We start from the raw sequence: 19,317 nt of genomic DNA, 5'->3' as shown, positions 1-19,317 counted from the left end.
CTGGAAGTGGGAAGTAGATAAATACTGCACCAGCTCAGGCTGGCACAGAAGTCTCCACTCTGCCAGCTTCCTGTAGAGCTCTGTCCCTGCTGGTGTTAGGGCCTTGCATGCACCCATCCCAGCCTGTAGCTACCAGAATCCTGACACCCTGCACCCCTCCTCCTCCAGAAGACTCGGTCCCTCGCCAATTCTGCTTCCCGGTCAGCCCAGAGTCACTCTTCTGCCCCATAGCTTTCTCTCCTAGTGGTCGAAGATGCCACAACGGAGTCTCTCAAGCACACGAATTCAGGGAACAGGTGGCATACCCAGGAGCCTATCTGGCCCTCCCATGGAGATGGCTATCCCTTGACATCAGCCATACATTGGTCCTGGGTCAGAGAAGTACAGTTATCGAATGGACTTCATGAGTCATATGTGGTGGTGGGGGGTGGGGGGGTGCAGAGGCCCAAAGACATGTGCTAAATGTATGGGTGTGTGTTAACTTATAAGCAAAGTAACCTGCTGCTCCCCCTTGGGCAAGTGACATCCACCACCCTCACCCTCATCAACATCGTGGTTTCCATCCTTGAAAAACCAAGAAGGTTGGGCAAACCTGCAAATTCCCTGCTAGCCCAAATCCGCCACGGGATTGCGGGTTTGTGTACCTCAGATCCCTTCTCAGAACAGAGATGAGCATAAGAAAACGATTCCTGATAGAGGTGGCGGGGATTTGAGCCTCACTTCCCGGGTATTGATGCCCTTGGCGATTTGTGATTTGGATCTAGAGCATTTTGTACCTGAAGATGAAGTGAAAGGACTTCCCCACTCCCGCCTCCCCCAACAAGAATCATAGGATGTTATTCACCAGCAGGACCACAAGGATTCTAGACCTGCACTGTCCAAAATGATAGCCAACTGGCGACATGTGACTATTTAACAGTAATTACAGGGGCGCCCAGCTCACTTTGTCGATAGAGCATGCTGTTCTTGGTTTCAGGGTTGCAAGTTCGAGCTCCACATTGGGTGTGGAGATGACTCAAAAATTTTTTAAAAATCTTTTTAAAAATTACAATTTGGGGCACCTGGGTGCCTCAGTCAGTTAAGCGTCTGACTCTTCATTTTGGCTCATTTTGGCTTCATTATCTCACAGTGAGCTCAAGCCCTTCTTCAGGCTCCCCGCTGACAGTGGGGAGCCTGCTTAGGATTCTCTCTTTCTCCCTCTCTGTCTGCCCCTCTGCTCGCTCACGCAAGCATGTTCTCTCTCTCAAAAAACAAAAACAAAAACAAAAACAAAACAAAACAAAACCTTAAAAAAAGGAAAAAAATTACAATTAAATCAAGTTAAAAAGCCAGTTTCTCAGTCACACTGGCCACATTTCAAGTGCTCAGTAGCCACATGTGGCTAGTGGACACCACATCAGATGACACAGATACAGACCATTTCCATGTTCCCGCTGAAACTTCTATAGGACAGTGTTCTGCTAGACCGATCTATTGCAAATGGGGAAACTGAGGCCCAGCCAAGCAGGCATGACCTCGCCAAGCATGTTATGGGCGGATCTGGGCCTAGAACAAAGGTTCCCCACGCATGTTAGGCCGGGCCTGACTCATCCCTTACTCCCTGCTGCCTCCTTCCCCCATGCCTCTCTGGGCTCCCCCAACTCAGAGCCCCCAGTGGGCCCAGCACGTGGGCCAGGCCGAGCTGGTCCCAGGCGATGTTTGTGACTGAGCAGAGCTCCAGATGCTGCACATTCCTGGTAGGGTCAGACCTGCCCCGCGGCACTCAGGGAATTAGCTTCTCTGAAGAGCCTCAGATCTTCTTTCCGGAGCTGCCCTCTTCCTGCCCAGCCCAGGGGGCTGCCTGGTTCAGGAGCGCTCCCGAGCTCCCCGATCTCCGGGGTGAGGCCGAAAAGCTGCGCGGATTCCCCGTTGGAGAGGTACTTCTGCTCCAGGAGGGGCTGCAGGGGGGCAGGAAATTGCACCCCGGCGTCTAACAAGGTCTCCAAGTCCAGCACAAGGGGCATGTGGGTACAAGGTTTCTGCCGGCCCAACCTTGAGGCCCCATTTGGCGGGAACGGGACCTGCCTTCACCTGCCGCCCTGCGCCGGGGGGGGGGGGGGGGGGGGGCGCGGGGGGCGGTGTGAGGGAAAGGGCAGGAAGAGGGGCGTCCCGGGGTGGGGGCAGGGGGCGAGAGGCCAGGGGAGGGGGCGCCCGGGAGCGCCCTGACCTCGCCGGCTGCCGGGAGGCGGAGGGGATGGGGGTTGGGGGAGAAGAGGGGAGCCCGGCAGCCAATGGGAGGGAGGATCTCGTTTCAAAAGGGTTAACCCACAGCCAATGGGAGCCTGGGGGAGCGGATCCTGCTCACTCCATTCAAGAATCCCAAGTATTCAAGATGGACGGCAGGGAGTGTGGAAGGAGAAAGGGGGCGAGGGGGGAAGAGCGAGCCGGGCAGAGACGCGGGCGCCGCGGCCGGCCGGCCTCGGGACTCGGTCCGGGCGGCGGGCGGCGCGGCGGGCGCGGGGGGCCGGGGGGCCGGGGGCCCAGGCCGGGAGAGGGGCCGGCGGGGCGCGGGAGGGCGTGCGAGAGGGGGAGCGAGGCCAGGGAGGGAAGCCGAGAGGGAGGGCAGGGCAGAGAAAGAGCCCGGGAAGAAGGAGGTGGCAGGCAGAGGAACGTAACGAAGAGAAATGTGTAGGTATCGGGAGCTCCCAGAAGGGTAACGCCACCGATTCTCGGTTTTATTCTCTCTCGGGCGGGGAGGGGGTGGTCTGGGCTCTTTCTCTCGTCTTCCCGCTCCCCTCTTCGTGCTCCCCCACTCGTGGGCATCTCTTCGGTCTCTCCTTTCGAAACAACTGCAACTGGGAAGCACTGGGCACGTCTCGCCGGGGTGGCTTCCCTGTCATTTTCCAGCGGGGGGTGTGGTGGGGAAGGGGCGGGGGGCTCGGCTGGGCAGGGCTGGGGCTGGGCCATCTGTCCGTGCCCGGGCGTGTGTGGGAGGGTGTGTGTTGGGGGGGGGGCGGTGCGGGGCACAGGGGGCCTGGCGGGGCGGGGGGAGACGCCGTGGCTGAAGGGGCTGGAGCCCGGCAGGGAGTTCTGCATCCCGAGAAGTTGTGGGGTGAGCCAGGAGGCTGGGGGTGGGTGGGAGGCCCGCTCCTGAGCTGCGAGTGTGCGGTGTTCAGGGGTGCGGGGATGTGGGGGAGCTGTGTGCTCACACTCCAGCGCTTGCTGTTTGGGTAAGTGTGGAGTAAGGGCTGAGCTGTGTGGCAAGTATGGCTGGGAGTTTGTGTGCGCGCGTGTGTGGTCCTGGAGGTGTGTGTGGTGGTGGGGGGTCGGGGGGTGGTACAGCACAGTTGGGTGTTGAGGCAGAGAGCCCCGCACCCCCTTCTTCCCCCCACCCCCTGCCCTGCCCTTCTCATCCCATTCACAGAACACGGCTTTCAGGACCCTCTTGGTCTCCTCCGCCTGTCGCCATGGCTGCGGGGAGGGGGTGGGAGGAGACAGTTGGGGCCTGCCCCTGCCCCTGCTGCTCCGGCTAACCCTCCACCTGCCCTTTCTCTCCCTTCCACAGGCTGGGCCCCATCCCCTGCTGCTCTGGGGGGCAGGGGCCGGAAGATGGTGGCCAATGAGGAGGGGGAGTGGAGAGAACTTGAGCCGGGGCCTCCCCTCCCCCATTTCCTCCTCGGTCTCTACACCCGCCTCTGGAAGGAGCTGGGGGATGGCTCCTGGGCCCAAGGTGGGGGAGGGGCCCTGCTGGCTGGTGAATCGCAAGGCCCGCTCTGGAAGGAGTTGGGTGTGAGAGCTGAGGGGATCTTGGCCCTAGCCTCCCTTCCCTGCCCTCCCCAAGGAGAGATCTGGGCGCTCGTCGGTGAATAGAATCTTTCACTGCCCCCCACCCCCACCCCCCGAGACTGGCTGGGCAGTCCCACCTTCACTCCTTTGCTCCCTGTCGGCATGATCCACTTCCCAGCCCGGACTGGTTTGCCCCACACAGAGGCCTGATGACTGACCCTAGCGGGCTCTTGGTTTCCGTCATTGCAACTGTGCAAACTGCAGGACAGGGCCCCTTGTCTGCGGATCCTGGAGGGGTGGGAGGAAGCTGGAAGGGGAAGCCCGGAGGAAGGGCTCCTAACCGGAACCCTGCCTCCGTGCCTCCTGCCTGCGGTAGAGTGGGGACGAGGGTATCGCCCAGAGGCAGCTCCATCCCGCGAAGGCCTTCACTGATCAGTGTGCCTGAGGAATCACCCTCCAGCCTCTGCCCCTTTGGGCCACACACCGCTTACCGGGTCAGAACTGGAGTTCGGCTTCTGGGACCACTGCTTTAGCCAGGAGCGGGTCCTGCGGGGCTCTCCAGGTGCCCCTTGGAGGCAGTCTTCTGGCTTTGGCTTTTGATCAGTCTCAGGATTGTTTATCCAGTGTTTAAGCCCCCTTCCCTGGGCCAGGATGGGCAGGTTGTGAGTGAGCTTGGACTCTAAGGGGAGTCTGGGAACAACTCCGATTCTGATCTCATTGCCATCGAAAGCCCATCCTTGACGCTCAGTACAAGAGAGGGGATCATCCTCACGATGTTGTTCAATGTGAACTCCGAAAGGTGGATTTGAAGACCGCAGAGGGGAGATGCAGGGGTGGGGCTTCCTCCTCTAGACCTGGAAGCTTCACTGTGCTGCCTGGGAGCTGTGACTATACTCTTCCTCCCTCTGGTCCTGGAGGTGCATCTGAGGTGGACCCCTGGAGGCCTAGAACTCCCCTTTATCTGAACGAAGAGGAGAGAGCTTTTGAGCAGGGAGGACTAGAGTGTGGTGCGGTCCTGGTCAGAAAGCTCCCTCGGAAGAGAAGCTGGCAGAGATCAAATCCAGGGAAACAGTTTCATGTGAGTGTACCCCCAAACACTTGGGGTTGCTGCCGGTCACTTCCGATTGAGTGCCAAGCTCAAGGTGTCCCTTTAGCCGCTTCCATGGACCCCGCCTCCCCTCCTGCGCCCCAAAACACTAAGATAAAAGGCAGTCTCTTCTGGGAAGGGTATGAGGAAGGAGGCCAGAGGAGGAAGGGAAAGAAAATAAAGGGTTAGTATTGAGAAGGGAGGGAAGCTGTCTTGAAGATGCGAAGGGGCAGAGGGAGGCCAAGAGAGCTGAGTGGGCCGGGGCCTGGGAGAAGGGGCGAGGAGGCAGGGCCGGCATGCCTCTGCTGCGGGCCGGAGCTCTTTTCACATTGTGCTACTGTCTGCACCTACCACTAGCAGTGCAATGTTAAAAGGGCATTGGCCGTGTAGTGCTACCCAGCGCCGGCTGTCTCCTGTATCAAGACTCCCTCTCCCATCTGGGCACCAATCAGCTATCCTCCTGGTGAGAATTTGGGAAGCCTGTTGGCGGCACTAACCGCTCCCACGTCTGGAAGCACTTCCACGCGCTAGGCACGTCATACTAATAACTTCCTGGCAAGTAACATCCCCATTTTACAGATGAAAATACCGAGGGCCAGGCAGGTTTAAGCAGTGTGGGCCATGGTTATACAGCTCTTACATTGCAGCGCCTAGCTATAACCCTGTCTTAAGTCTGACAGCTCACCCGTCTTTTTTGTAGACCTATCTGGAGAGATTGGAGTAGGTTCTGTCCGCGGGGAGGTTGCCTGAGCTGAGGGTTGGAAGGTTTTGATGCCACCTGCTGGTTGTAGGGGGGTATCTTCCAAAGCCTCAAACCTTTCAGAAGGAAGAGTTCCCAGACTCAGCCTGGTGTCGGAGGGTGCGTGGAGAAGGTTGGGAGAGTCACCGATAGGACCAAAGTGGACCTCCATGAGAAAAACTGGATGCACAGGAAAGGAGATAGGGCTGACCTGGAAGGACTGCTCGCCAGGGACAAGAACCTGTGTGCACCTTGCATTCTGCACCTGCAGCTCCTCCCCTGGCTCTTGGGGAATAAAAAGGATCCCTCATCTCCACCTGTAGTTCCTCGCACAACCCTGCTGGGAAATAGAGTGTTTGATCATGATGCTTATCCAGGGTACGCCTGTCTGGGCATCCAAGGTTTGGGCAGCACTGCCCATGGCCTGACCTTAGAGATTAAATAGGATCCCTGGAGCCAAGCCACAGAATGATTCCTTCTGCGGAGATGACAAAGAACTTGAGAACAATGGCTACACCATTTACTTCTCTGTTTCCCACAGTGCCTAGGAAATAAGAAGTTGTGAAAGTAAGCAAAGGGGGGGCAGTTTGGGGGAGCTTTAAGAAGGTAGCTCATTTGTGCCTGGTTTTCAGGGTTAGTGCTTGGGGCTTGAGAAGAGAACCCTTCCTGAACTTTGGCACCAGAAGTAGGACTGAGGGTTTCTGGGTTTCTGGATCTCTAGGCATCACCAGGCACGCAGAAAGTGAATGGCGGGACAGACGCCTCCGAGGCCTCGGAGGCGCTGGCCGTCATTCCTTCAGGGCTTGTATCTGCCTTCTTCACGCACTTCTGTATCTGCCAGTTCTCCCTTTCTGCCCAAACAGCCTCTCCATTCTGACACTGACCGTATGGTATTTGGTAGTACAGTTAGCTTCTGTCCCTTAACTTTCTTCAGCATCTTAACGTTTCTGTTTGAGCCTCTTCTCTGGGCACAAAACAGCTGTTTGATGATGTCACTCCACTCTTACGAATTTTTCAGTGTTTTCCCAATGCCCTTGGGATGAAATCTAGCTCCCCAAATGGTCTGTTTTTCTGGGGAAACTTCTATTCCCTCCTCCAATTAACTAAGCTCAAGCCTTGGCACACAGTTCTCTGTGTCTGAAATATGCCCCCCCCCCATTTCCCCTGTGTCCACTCGATGTCTCTTCCACGTGCCTTCAGTCATCACTTCTGTGAAGTCTTCCCTTGACTCCTCATATCTAGGCTGAGCCTCTGCTAGGAGCCCCTGAGCCTACTCCCCATCCCTGCTCAGAGCCCTTGTTCTGGAATCATCTGGTTACTGTTTGTCCTCCCATTAGATCGAGAGCACCGCCCGCCCCCCCCCCCTCCCCCACGTCAGGCCACAGCTGCCCTGCTGTCCACTGCATCTCCAGTGCATGACACAATGCCTGGCAGGTAACAGGTGCTTTGCAAAGATCTGCAATATCAATGAACGAATCTGGATAACAAGCTAGCTTACAAAAGGTGATTTTTATGATGTGTACAGTCCTCCCTGCGGTTGTCAGTGACCCAACAACAATGGGAATTTCACATCACTGCCCCGAAAATGCACGTGGGTCACATGGTTGCACTGATGGCTGCCATCTTGAGCTGTTCAGTTCCACTTTGGATCAAGCTGCCTTGCTTGATCGATTTTCCTTTCAGCCTCGAGTGTGGCCATGAGCTGACCCAAACATTCCAAGTCCAGGTTGAAAGGCAATAGGACCCAAGAACACCCTTGTTCAGGGGTGAGCCTTTTCCAGATGCCCAATCCTGGATCCAGGCAATACCTGATTCATTGTCAAGGGCTCTGGAAGAGGCGCTGTTTTGGTTGCCCCCTTTGGAAACACTGCTCACAAAAGCCCTCGCTTCACTAAGCAAACCTCACCTGAAGACCCATCCCCCTGGTGAGGGCTCAAGTGGGGTCTTGACACAGACGAAGCAATTGCTGCCCTCTAGTGGCCTAAAGGGACAGGTACTGGGGAGAGTGACAGAATAGTATAAGTTAAGGTCTGTGCATGGGAAGCAAAGTCAAGAGGAGAGAGTGCCTCACGGTTGCTTTTCCCCTTTTTATTAAAAATAGACCCAAACACTTTATGTATCATACAAAAGTTTCATTCGCTGGTGGCAGCCACGAGGAAGCCTGGCCCCGTGGCACTGATGTCCCACCTCCCCTCCAAGGGACTGGGTCCCAGGGAGCAGTGGCTGGGCCTCAGAATGCCCGTACGGACGGCTCGCTCTGGAAACAGCCAGTGGGGGGTGGGGGCTGTTCCAGCAGCAGCTTCTCCCACCCCACCCCCTGGCGAAAGTCACGTACTCGAAAGTGCCTCTTTAGTGCCAAGATAAACTAACAAGTGGAGTAAAATGGAAACCCCTGTGATTCTTTCATTTCCCAGGGCCTGGGATCTGGGATTTCTTTCCTTCTACCCCCGAATGCTTTCTCCTACAAACAGGGGTGGGAAACTTCACCCTCAGACTCCGGTGTGTCGCAGTGTCTGAAGCCAAGATTTCACTCCCAACTCGAGCCCCTTCTCACCTGCTATTCTGTGGGCTGGGATCTACCAGCCCCATGCCTCAAAACTTGTCCTCCGTTCACTCAAAAAGAGTTTGGGGCAGAAACGGGTCCTCCCTTGGTCCTCTGCCTGATCTTCGCCCTGCCCTCACCTCCATTTCAGGATCTTAGGGCTAGAAGAACCTGCAACCATCCCCTTTCCCCAGTTCTGGCTCTCCCTGACTGCTGCCCACTCCTGAGCCTTGAACACCCCTGGGGTACCCCAGACCCCTGTTCCAAAGGGGCCTGGGGGTGATGAGGTGGAGGCGGGGGAGGGGTGCCGGGAGCTGGGTTCCCCCCAGGGGTGGGGCAGTACTCATGCTGGTATGGACTGCTTGGCAGGGCCCGGGGACGGGTGCGGGAGGGTGGGCATGCGGAGGAAGGGCACAGCCTGCCTGAGCCCCTCAGTCCCAGCCGTTGTCCTTCACCATGTGTGACATTTCAATGATGTACTTCCCCTCCTTGTACTTCTGGCTCGTCTCAAAAGCCTGCTCCTGGTGGAGGGGAAGCAGTGAAAGCAGGACAAAGCAGACCCCCTCCAGGACCTCCTACTACTGCTGTACTACCCCTGCCCCCCAAGAGCCCCCCCCCCAACCCAGCAACTAACTCCCTCTTGCCTCTGGGCGTCATGCAAAAACCTGGCCATGTGGGCATGGCGGGTGGGGGGGGGGGGGCTTGATTGTCCGCTTGAGAGGGTGGCCCTCTCTCCTGGGACTTACGTATTTCCAGCCCAGCGTGGTTTTGCAGCTCTCGCAGAAAATATCAGCTACCGAGTGGAGCCCCGTGAGCAGGAGGCGCTGTTCGGCTGGTCCACAGCCCACGTTGACCCTGTCTCAGGAAAGAGGAAGGACCCGGCAGCAGTGGAGTTGTTCCATCAGTTCAGCCCCCAAACAGCCCAAAGGAACTGCCATCTGGAGAGCGCTGAGCCCTGCCCAACTGGAAGGCCTGCCGGCAGCAATCCACCCGTTCGTGACCAGTGCCCAGGCCTTCCCTCTCCAGTTCTGCCCACGTGCTCCACGGGAGAACTGCACACTGGGTCTCGGGCCCCCTTTGCCAAAGCAGGAGGCGCCAGGCCACCCGCGGATGGCTCACCTCCCTTTCCCACACTGGAAAGTCATTCAGACACGCGCACACACACATACACGCAAAGAGAGAGGTAGACTCACACGGAGTTAAACAGGTAGGCTCGGCCATGGCTCCCTTGGAAAGACTGTGGAGACATAGGACAGACGGTGACTGCCGGGGTGCCCTGGGCCCCACTGCCTGGGTCCCCCAGGGGCAAGGAAGAGGGCGGGTGGGCATTGTTGCCTCTCCGCCAGGTGAGTTTGGACAATCCTGGTGGGAGCCGGCAGGGCCGACGGCGGCCCCCCCCGCTTGGCGTACCTTGGAAATAAGCTCATCGTGTTTGGCCAGGTGCGCACGGCAGTGGACGCAGCTGTAGGTGCGGTGGCAACGAGGCAGGTAGCTGCGGAACGTCTTGGCGGGGAGGCAGGCAGGGCCCGGGCCTGGGTCGCAGCTGGGCATGACGGGCTGGAGGACGATGCCCTGGCGGGCTGGAGGGGCTGGCGCCGTGCAGCCCCCACACAGTCGGTCGCAGGTGAAGCAGCGAAGCAGGTTGGCTAGAGCCGTGTTTCGGGGCAGGAGAAATGTGGGGGGGCTGCCCGGCCAGGGCCCCCCCAGACGTGAACCAGATAGAAATGGAAGTCACCTGGGAAGAGGGGAGAGTGCATCAGGAGAGCCCCTCCCAAGGGAACGAGGGAACAGGGAAGATGGGCTCAGCCTTCCCCTGCCCCTACTTCCCCCATCACGATCGTTCCCCCGCGCGCCCCTCCCCCCCCCCCCCCCCCCCCAGCGTCCAGTCGCACTCTCTCCCCGGTCCCTGGATTCCCGCCTGCTCTGGCAGCTGTTCCAGGCCTCCGGTGCCACAGCCGGGGAGGTGGTGTCTTTCCCTCCTGGGGCGGGAGCAGCCTCCACCATTTTCCACTGAGAGCAGCCTGCTGGTGCAAATGCTGCCATGGGAGCAACGTCATCTGCGAGTTGCTCTCGCCTGGGTTTTGGCTCTTTGGTGAGGGTCTGCGTCCCACGTGCGCCGGAAGGCTCAGGTTCAGAGCCTTTTGCAAGTTGGGGAAGCCTGGCGGTTTTTCTTTTCTGTGGCCTCCATTTGCAACGCAATTGGTCCTTCGTAGGTGTCGCGTGGGAGAGAGGCCAGCAGGCGGGCAAGTACACACGCCCTGCTCGGCCCTTTCCTGGGCCTGGGGTCCTGCACTCCCGGAACTAGAACTTCATGGCTGTCTCCGTTGGTACTGACAACCTCCGATGTGGCTCTTCGCCCGTCCCGCGCTTTGGTCCTCTCATTCCAGCTTTTCTCAGCTTCTGAGCCCCTTGGTCTGTCTGTACTGCTCTAACTGTTGCCTTAGCCTCAGTTAAAGACGTGGACATTCAGCCCGTGGAGAGACAGACCTGACAGCCGGAAGCCATGGGAAGTGGGGATCACTTCGGGGAGGGGGGCACTCCTGGGCTAGGTGATGTGCAGTGGGAGCAGAAGTGGGAGATTCTTATTTTCAAAACCTATGCTCTGGGGTATAAGGCAGAGAACGTTTCCACCTTTTCCCAGGGCCAGGGACGGACAGCAGTGACTCTTGTGGGTGACAGCAGATAAAATAATTGCTGGTTTCTGGTTAGGAATGGTGAGAAAGATATTGGTATCTGTCCAGACTCCAGTCCCAAAGTGACTGAGGGTACAAGAGGCAGAGGATAAGAAGGGAGGTGTCCTCTGTTGCCTCTGATAAGGCGTCTCCTTCATGGGGCTTTCAGGCCTGTTGTGGGTGATTTAGCTCAAGTCCAGTTCAGAGGTGCCAGCTCGGTGCTCTGGCAAGGCAAGGCCACTAAGCAGAGCAGGGACAGTGTGGCTGCGAGTAGTCAGGGCAAAGAGGCTCTCATCATGTCCTCTGTGGTGGCCACTGGTGCCCCAGCCATTTTAGTGTTTCCTGGGGCCGCCAGGCAGCAGTCTCTCCACAGAACCCCCAACAGAGCCCATCTTCAGTTTGAGGTCCTTTCCCTGTGGCTGGGCCCCAGAAAGACACCTTGAGCTGAGTTCAGGGTGACATTGGGCTCTGGCCGCAGGAGTCTGGGCCCTCCTCACCAGCGTCCACTTCCCAGGTCTGCCTTCAAACTTTGCCTGAGTTCCCCTCTGCTGCTCTCCACCTAAGTGCACCTGTGAAGGGGCTGGCTGGGTCCCTGCTCTCTAGCTCCTGCCCCAGCCTATGTCACGCCTCCCTCCCTCTCTCTCCCCTGCTTCCCCATCAGGCCAAAGAGAGGCTGCACAGAAGGCCAGAGAATCACTCGGGGCGGGGGGGGGGGGGGGGGGGGGGGGCTGGGAGGGGAAGATGGGTTCATTTCTTTCCGGGCTCAGATCACAGGGAGAAGCAAGTTGGGCAAATGATGGAAAAACAAAGGCAAGCTGAGTGTTAGGGAGAGGATATTCCCCCAAGTGAGCCTGGGCTGGACCGTGGGAGGTAGGGGAGAGGGAGGGCTGGTGGAGGGGGGGGGGGCGGGCGGTGTGCTGAGCAACCAGTGCTGACAGCAGAGGCGCCCAGGCAGAGGCTCGGGGAACCAGGTGCGAATCCTGTGCCTGGGGGAGTAAGGGGGGGGGGGGCGGACGCAACACCTGCTCACAATGGATTTTCTCATCTCCTCCGAGGTTTCATCCCCAACCCCCACCCCCCCCCCACCCCCGGGCTGGCGTTCTCGGTATGGTATGGTCCAAATAATCAGCAGCGCAGCCAGCTCCCCTGTCGGGCTTCGGGGGTCTGCATCAGCAGCAAAACAATAAACAGTGAGGCCTGATGCAGCAGCCGAAGTTGCCGGGAAATCTAAGTGCGGAACCGTCAGAGCTCGGAGAGGGAGAGAGGAGCAGAGGCAGCGGGGAGGGGGAAGGGAGGACAAAGGGTGGATGAATAATGCTTTTGCGATGGGGAGAAAGCAACACGCAGCAGGAGGAGGAAATTTGCAAAGGGGAAAAAAATTCATTTGGAGAAGGGCTGCCCCCTCACCTTGAGGTCTGCTCCAGAGATCTCCGTCTATCTCTCTCTCTCTCAATCTCTCAATCTTTCTGCTCACTCTTCTCTCTTCTCTTTCCGCTCCTTCAATTGGGAAGGGGATGGGGGCGGGGGAGAGTAGTTAGGGGCTCGAGACTGGGGCTGCCAAGCTGGCCAGCTGCTGGGGGGCCAGAGGTTGTCTCTCGTCTGTACCTCGGTCTGTGGGTGAATGTAGCTGTGTGTTGTGGAACTGCATCATAACACTGTGAGTCATCCGTCCCCCCACCCCCTCACCTCCCACGTCAGAGCAGGGCTGGGAGACACAGGAGGCGGGTCGGGAGGAAGGGAGGGGGCAGGCGTGGAGGGATGGGGCTAGGGGAGGGAGCAGAGGGCCAGGGTGGCCAGGGGGGCGCAGGAGGAAAGGCTGGTTGCCGAGGAGGAAGGCGGTGTGGCCAAGGAGACAGAAGGAACCTGGAGGAAGGACAGGGCTGGCCAGGATGGAGTATGGGTGGCAGGGCTGGAGGAAAGGAGGTGGCCAGGCGGTGACAGTGAGAGACGGATGCAGAGAGGCGTGTGCACACACATCCAAGATGATATATTTCCCATCTCAGCTCCGATGCCCGCCCTGACGCAGGGAAAAGAGAGACATATTCATTGTCACATAGGGCAAACTGTGCCCCCAAGCTTGTACCGGACACTTCCAAGCCTCAGCTTAATGTCCCCGAAAGGGTCACAGATGAAGTTGGACATCTCACAAGCAGGAACCTCTGCTCAGCTACCTCCAAGCTGCTTGTGCTTTCTGGACAGAAACACCCACATTACAGAAGGTGCTCTAACGGGCTGTAAACTTTCTGAGAAGCGTCCTCTGGGAAACTCCTCTCTGCATCCCAGGACTGCAGTGCCTAGCGCAGAGCCCCGCATCCAGAAGACGATCAGAAAACAGCGGCTGAGTTGCATCTTCAGACGTGGTCCGAGTGTCTGGCTTGGGTCTCAGAGAGATCTGAGTTTGAATCCAGCTCTGCCAATATGCTCACGAGGAACCACTGGGCGAGTTGCTGATCCTGTTTGTCCTTCAGTTTTCCTCTTCTGCTAAATGAAGCTTGTGACATTTACCCCATGGAGAGGTGAAATAAGGTGAAGTAACCTGTAAACACCTAAAAAGTGCCTGGCAGGCTATAAATATAAATATAAATATAAATATAAATATAAATATAAATAACAGCAGCTACTATTATTTCAAAAATAGTGTGCTCAACTTAATATCCTTAAACCCAGAGAGGATTTACTCTTAAATTCTGAGATCTCAAGAGACGCATACCAACTTGATATCTTAGGAAGAACTTATATCTCTCAGTGCTATTTTTTCTATCAGCTTCCAAGTATTTTTCATTTGACTCAGATTCTATTTTTCATGTAGTGCTGTCCTGTGCATATCTTTAAAGTATGTGGGCACAGAACACATTCTCTAAGATGAAAAACCCCAACTTCTAACAGAGGCTACCATCTAGAAAATGAAGTGTGACAAAAAAAGAAAGAAAGAAAGAAAGAGAAAGAAAATGAAGTGTGACAAAGATAGGGACTTAGAAAGGACAGCTTGTGGGTGGTTTGTCTTTTCACATGCAAGGAAGGAAAGAGTAGGGAGATGTGGGTAATGGGAGGCCTTGCTAGCTGGGTATGAAAAAATACAAGGAATTCTGAATATTTAATCAGGGAAGATTCTGGAGTTTGAGGTAAATTGTGAAAACACAGTGCAGGTGTCGTGAGTGATATCACCGAGGTTTGGAAGTGAGAGAGAGAACTGGGTAAAGGAAGAAGTGTTTCTGTCTGGGCAGCAGATGAGAAAGGAAAGGTAAGTGGAGGGAGGCATTTGAGGAACCATTCTTGCAGGGAAATGACAGAAGTGGGGAAAGGGTAGGTGAGTAGCTCTTAGGGCAAGGATGGAGAGCTTGGAAGCAAAAAGGGATACCAATGAATTTAACTCAGGAAGAAAATGATCAAAGATTCAGCTGGAGAGGAAAATAAAAAAGACACATGAGGACCGTATTGTTGGGGGTGCAGATGACAAGGGCTCTTGGTGGAAGTTAAAAAGCGAGGAGAGCTTAGGCAAGCATGGATGCTCTATATGTTGTGCCGTCACTTTGTTTAAGAAGTGAAACAGTCCAAAGGAGGAGAGGGGTTTCTTTGCATGAAATTCAGCTTGAGATGGCTATACAGTATCCAAATAAAGATGTCCTTCAGATATTTGGGAGAAATTGCCTCCAGGGAGAGAGTGTGGAGGCAAAGAAACAGATCTGGGAGGTAGACTGCAGGGAAACAGGAGAGGCTGTGCTCATTCTGGGAAAAAAATTGGCAAATAGAATCCTGGAACTGAATTTTTGAAGGACGGTGAAAGATCATGGGATATTTAACAGGTCACCAGAGAATGCATGCCGTGGTGAATGAATGAATGAAAGCAAACCATTAAAGAAAAAGCTGTGAGCAGTGAGGATGGCACTCCCACGCAAATGATTGCTAGGGTAGGGCCACTATGAAAAAGGCAACCCAGAAAATCATCCCAGGTTTCTGGACCCGGATTAACCGTGGTAACCGGACTGAAGAAAGTACTCATCTGTAAAGTGGGGATGACAATTTCAGTATATTCACAGGATTCTTGTGAGGATTAAATGAATTTACGCCTGTCAAGCCCCTTGAATAGTACCTAGCATCTAACACTATGTGTTGGCTATTATAATAGCAAACTCCCAAATCCTGGGTTTGAGTCCTAGCTTGAGCAAGTCCCTTCACCTACCTTAGTCTCCTCTCTCGTCTGAAAGTGGAGATAATAAAACTGACTTTACAGGGTGGCTGTGAAAGAAGATAGTGAAAAGGGCTTTGAAAAATATTTAAACTACTGTACAAATGGATGGCATTATTCGTGCTCCCCCTCCTCAACCTATAATAAAAACTTAAAAAGCTATAATCAAATGCTGTGTTACAGTGTGCTTAGTACTTTACATGTATCATCCCATTCAATCTTTAAAAACAACTTTAAGAGGTTGAGTACAGTTATTATCCCTATTTTAGACAAGAAACTGGGTCTCAGAGTTTGAGCCTGATCTGCCCAAAGTCACGCAGTGAGAAAGTGGCATAGCAGAGCACAAGATTCCAAAGCCCAAGCTCGTGAGAATTACAGACCGTGGCCCAACCTGTTGCCTGTGGGGTAAATGGTTGGCCTGGTATAACTGACGGGGATTCAGGGAGGGAAAGGAGTCCCCAACAGAACTCCCCACTCGATAGGAGAGACGTTGTTGGGTAATGACTGACCTAAAGAGTAACTGGAAGAAATTCTTGGGTTGTTATTCTTTTATTAAAACAAACAAACAAAAAATCTTAATGCCCTCTAGGTGCCACGCACTGTGTCAGGTAGGGGATGACAGCCCAGGCTGGCCTCGGACAAGCTGTTCTTCGCTTTCCTTACTCTCAGATTTCCTCGTGTTCCACGTGGGGTTTTGCGCATTTTCTCACATCCTGGCTTGTGGTCCCGGCAAGCAGACGGTCGTGGGACCCAGATGGTGAGCCTACCCCCGCTTCCCGCCGCCCTTCTCCTTTCCCGGCTGCAGGTGAGCGGTCACACTGGGGCGACAATCCGCAGCAGCCGCGCCTCGGCAACCATTGGCTCCTCGGCGGGTCCCCGCCCCGCGCGGGGCGTAACCGCCACGCCTCCTACCCCCCGGCGCGCCGGCTTCGCAAACAATACGGGCCACCGCCCCTCCCACCTTCGGCGTCACGATCAAAACAATCCTTTAACTACAACTCCCAGAAGGCCGAGCGGCTGCGCGAGCTCAACAGTTCGAGGCCGTTCCCGCACAACTACATATCCCAAGGGACATCGCGCGACCGCGGCTCCTCCATTGCGCAAGTGCGGAACCGTTTTTGTTTCCGGCGTGGAACTGGGCGAGCGTGGCGTGTAGTTGGGTTTAGGTCCGGCCGGGAGCTCGTCGTTTTACCGGTTTGGGTTCGTGGCTTGTGCAGGTGAGATGATAAGCTCAGGAATGCAACCGTCGCCCCTTAGAGCCTGGACAGACTTCGGCGTCTGGGAGTGCCGGGACAGATGCTGGACTTAGAGCTGCGGCTCGGGATCGGAAATCATTCTTCATTACTTCTCGGCGTTTTCTAGTTTACGGAGTAATTTTTTCCCTCCAACAGTCCCCAGCACAACACTTTGTGAGAGGAAGTGTAAGTGACTCCAGGTGACAGCTGAGGAGAAGGTTAGGTGATTTGTCTAAAGACACTACCTAGTAGTTGCTGAGCGGGACCTTAATGCTGTTTCCAAGTGCAAACTCCATATTCTCTGCTTTGCATCCAGATTGCAGACGCCCTTTCTTGTTGAATAAGAGGGAATCAGTTGCCCTCTTAAGTCGAGTATCCCGAGAGTGACGAAAGGAGCAATGGAGGTGATATAATCAAGTCTTAGGTAAATCTGTAGATACAGTTTTCTTATGTCTGAGTCATTTATTTACTCGGTGTACTTATGAGGTGCCTACCGGTTGTCCAGTCCTATTCTAGATACTAGAGATACAGCAGCAAACCAGACGGCCCAACCCTTACGTTCCAGTGGGGGTAGACAGACAATAAATGTATAGTGAGACAGGTGGTGATCACAGATAAGGAGAAAAATAAAGCAGGTAAGGAGAAGTATCCATTGGAGGATTTTGAACAGTGTCCTAACTTCTGTTTAGATCTGATAATTAATTTGTGTTCTAGGCTCAGCAGCTACACAGAAAAGATGGGAGAGGAGGCCAATGATGACAAGAAGCCAACAACTAAATTTGAACTAGAGCGAGAAACAGAACTTCGCTTTGAGGTGGAGGCATCTCAGTCAGTTCAGTTGGAGCTGCTGGCTGGGATGGCAGAAATCTTCGGCACAGAGCTGACCCGAAACAAGAAATTCACTTTTGATGCCGGTGCCAAGGTGGCTGTTTTCACTTGGCATGGCTGTTCTTTACAGCTGAGTGGCCGCACCGAGGTGGCTTATGTCTCCAAGGACACTCCTATGTTACTTTATCTCAACACTCACACAGCCTTGGAGCAGATGAGGAGGCAGGCGGAGAAGGAAGAAGAGCGAGGCCCCCGGGTGATGGTAGTGGGCCCCACTGATGTGGGCAAGTCCACAGTGTGCCGTCTACTGCTCAACTACGCAGTGCGTTTGGGCCGCCGTCCTACTTACGTGGAGCTGGATGTGGGTCAGGGCTCTGTTTCCATCCCTGGTACCATGGGGGCCCTCTACATTGAGCGGCCGGCAGATGTTGAAGAGGGATTCTCTATCCAGGCCCCTCTGGTGTATCATTTTGGCTCCACCACTCCTGGCACCAACATCAAGCTTTATAATAAGGTCAGAGCCGGCGCCAAGGGGGGATGGAGGGAAGGGCTGCTATCAGGATAGGAAGCTGTGCAAAAGTGTGCTAATTAAAACCGTCTGTGGTCATTTCTTTGCTCCCTCTCAGCTGGTATTACTTCCAGATGATTTTGGGAAAGACCGTTTCAGATATAAGTCAACCTCAGATTGTTAAACAAGTCTGGACCCGTTGTTAAGTAATTAACTCAATCTCTACTTAGGACATGAAACAATAAACAGAAGAAACAACATAAAAACGAAATCCATGTTAATGAGGTTAAAACCACAGCCATTAAGAATGTCATCTTCTCTTGTACCTAATAACCACTTATTCTACATAGCTATGAGTTTGCTAGTTTTGTGTCTCTTTTCCTCACCTTTGTGCTTTCTTCTGCAGATTACTTCTCGTTTAGCAGATGTGTTCAATCAAAGATGTGAAGTGAACCGAAGGGCCTCTGTGAGTGGCTGTGTCATTAATACCTGTGGCTGGGTCAAGGGCTCTGGTTACCAGGCCCTGGTGCACGCTGCTTCAGCCTTTGAGGTAGATGTGGTTGTGGTTCTGGATCAAGAACGACTGTACAACGAACTAAAACGGGACCTGCCTCACTTTGTACGCACTGTGCTGCTCCCTAAATCCGGGGGTGTGGTTGAACGCTCCAAAGACTTCCGGCGGGAATGTAGGGATGAGCGTATTCGTGAGTATTTCTATGGATTCCGGGGCTGTTTCTATCCCCATGCCTTCAATGTCAAATTTTCAGATGTGAAAATCTACAAAGTTGGGGCACCCACCATTCCAGACTCCTGTTTGCCTTTGGGCATGTCTCAGGAGGACAATCAGCTCAAGCTAGTACCTGTCACGCCTGGCCGCGATATGGTGCACCACCTCCTGAGTGTTAGCACTGCTGAGGGCACAGAGGAGAACCTTTCTGAGACAAGTGTCGCTGGCTTCATCGTGGTGACCAGCGTGGACCTGGAGCATCAGGTGTTTACTGTTCTCTCTCCAGCCCCCCGCCCACTGCCTAAGAACTTCCTTCTCATCATGGATATCAGGTTCATGGATCTTAAGTAGAGACTAGCAGGAAGCCTTGCTGCCTGGGACGTAGAGGTCTTCTGGTCATCACCAAAGGCAGACGGGCTGAGGTATGAGAATCTGTTGAGGCCATGCGGGCCAGTAAATAGTGAACTAGTAGAAAGCATATTTCTACCTCTTGAAACAGCTGGTGGTAACCTAACTCTTCCAATCTTGAGCCAAATGGAAAACTAGGAGAATATAATTGGTTTCTTGGATCACCTAAGGTGCCACTTTGAATTCTCTGAGGCCCTGGAGAGTCCCATTTCTGCCACAGTCCACTTGGTGGACTAATTTTTAGGAGAAATTTTTTTACTATTACTGCTTTATATTCTGTATATAGTACTTGTTATCTCATTTATCCAGGATGAAAGATTGAATCAGGAGGCCTCTTTCAAGTTTAAACTTGGAAAATTTTAATAAATATTTTTGCCATATCACGGAAGTTGGTATAATTTTTAAAAATTTTGTTTTTTCCCCTAAGCACTATGGAAGCATCACTGGAACGAGTTACTGCTAAACTCTTAGAAGAGAGGAAAGCCAAGAGCCCACTTGTGAACCAAGCAAATGAATTTTTATAATGGTTCTCCTTCCCTTCCCTTCCCTCATAGGTAAATAGATGCTAAATCTGTTGTCCATGCTGGTTTACTATGAAGAGCTTAAGCGGCTGGTGATAA

General features: G+C 54.4%; 2 protein-coding genes across 6 annotated transcripts; one reads left to right on the top strand and one right to left on the bottom strand.

Annotated features, from left to right (window-relative positions):
- Positions 1 to 7,658: 7,658 nt before the first annotated feature.
- On the bottom strand, positions 7,659 to 12,484 carry YPEL4 (yippee like 4). The gene is made up of 5 exons (XM_027045069.2): positions 12,213 to 12,484; positions 9,544 to 9,868; positions 9,327 to 9,370; positions 8,880 to 8,988; positions 7,659 to 8,654 (listed from the first exon to the last, which is right to left on the bottom strand). Exons 2-5 carry the CDS (start codon positions 9,682 to 9,684, stop codon positions 8,565 to 8,567), a joined length of 384 nt encoding a protein of 127 aa, XP_026900870.1. The 5' UTR covers positions 9,685 to 9,868; positions 12,213 to 12,484; the 3' UTR covers positions 7,659 to 8,564.
- A 3,556-nt stretch (positions 12,485 to 16,040) lies between these two features.
- CLP1 (cleavage factor polyribonucleotide kinase subunit 1) lies at positions 16,041 to 19,080 on the top strand. 5 transcript variants are annotated; one of them, XM_027045068.2, is made up of 4 exons: positions 16,130 to 16,208; positions 16,732 to 16,861; positions 16,941 to 17,568; positions 17,969 to 18,640. In XM_027045068.2, exons 3-4 carry the CDS (start codon positions 16,963 to 16,965, stop codon positions 18,638 to 18,640), a joined length of 1,278 nt encoding a protein of 425 aa, XP_026900869.1. In that variant the 5' UTR covers positions 16,130 to 16,208; positions 16,732 to 16,861; positions 16,941 to 16,962. The 5 variants fall into 5 exon arrangements, with proteins under 5 accessions (XP_014932954.1, XP_014932955.1, XP_053059124.1 ...); XM_015077468.3 differs by lacking the exon at positions 16,732 to 16,861 and having other exon boundaries at positions 16,041 to 16,208; positions 17,969 to 19,080; XM_015077469.3 differs by lacking the exon at positions 16,732 to 16,861 and having other exon boundaries at positions 16,103 to 16,412.
- The last annotated feature ends 237 nt before the right edge of the window (positions 19,081 to 19,317 follow it).

The sequence above is a fragment of the Acinonyx jubatus genome, chromosome D1 (assembly GCF_027475565.1).
Source record: "Acinonyx jubatus isolate Ajub_Pintada_27869175 chromosome D1, VMU_Ajub_asm_v1.0, whole genome shotgun sequence".
NCBI classification, from domain to species: domain Eukaryota; kingdom Metazoa; phylum Chordata; class Mammalia; order Carnivora; family Felidae; genus Acinonyx; species Acinonyx jubatus.
The sequence above is the reverse complement of the archived record's forward strand: the minus strand, read 5'-3'. Positions and strand labels throughout refer to the sequence as shown.

Coding starts and splice junctions, on each gene's coding strand:
- YPEL4 (XM_027045069.2), bottom strand. CDS start 9,684: ATGCCCAGCTGCGACCCAGGCCCGGGCCCTGCCTGCCTCCCCGCCAAG. Junction 9,371..9,543: donor ACGATGAGCTTATTTCCAAG/GTACGCCAAGCG, acceptor ATGTCTCCACAG/TCTTTCCAAGGGAGCCATGG. Junction 8,989..9,326: donor GCCTACCTGTTTAACTCCGT/GTGAGTCTACCT, acceptor TTCCTGAGACAG/GGTCAACGTGGGCTGTGGAC.
- CLP1 (XM_015077468.3), top strand. CDS start 16,963: ATGGGAGAGGAGGCCAATGATGACAAGAAGCCAACAACTAAATTTGAA. Junction 17,569..17,968: donor ACATCAAGCTTTATAATAAG/GTCAGAGCCGGC, acceptor TTTCTTCTGCAG/ATTACTTCTCGTTTAGCAGA.